Source organism: Penaeus monodon, chromosome 25 (genome assembly GCF_015228065.2).
Source record: "Penaeus monodon isolate SGIC_2016 chromosome 25, NSTDA_Pmon_1, whole genome shotgun sequence".
Lineage (NCBI taxonomy): Eukaryota > Metazoa > Arthropoda > Malacostraca > Decapoda > Penaeidae > Penaeus > Penaeus monodon.
The window spans coordinates 39,013,723-39,014,059 of NC_051410.1; the positions used below are offsets into that span (position 1 = coordinate 39,013,723).

The window sequence follows — 337 nt, forward strand, 5'->3', positions numbered from 1 at the left end:
ATAACAGAAATAAGTTAACATTAATAATGTGACTACAGTTTTTCATATCTACTTAGCAATTCTGTCATTTCCTCTTTAAGGCTTGCGAGAGATGCAGGTTCTGGAGGAGGTGGATTATGTCGGTTCTTTGTTCCTGCATAATTTCCAGAGGCCAACCTTTCTACGACAGTCTCCACATCCCCACCTTTAAATTCATATGATACCTATAAAATAAAGAATAAGATCAGTTTTTTTCTTTTCTTTTATAAGTCCCTGAATGAAAGTGATTCAACAGAGGGAAAGTAAAAGAATTAATTGCACAGACTTAATACCAACCTATGACAAAATCATCACCATG

At 34.7% G+C, this 337-nt stretch overlaps 1 protein-coding gene across 1 annotated transcript in view; it reads right to left on the bottom strand.

Moving 5' to 3' along the window:
- Positions 1-337, bottom strand: part of LOC119589243 — a gene marked incomplete in the record, with an annotated part of 3,020 nt that overhangs the window by 701 nt on the left and 1,982 nt on the right. Inside the window, 1 exon segment of the mRNA XM_037937856.1 lies at positions 1-203. Within this exon segment, the coding sequence (XP_037793784.1) occupies positions 33-203 (171 nt within the window).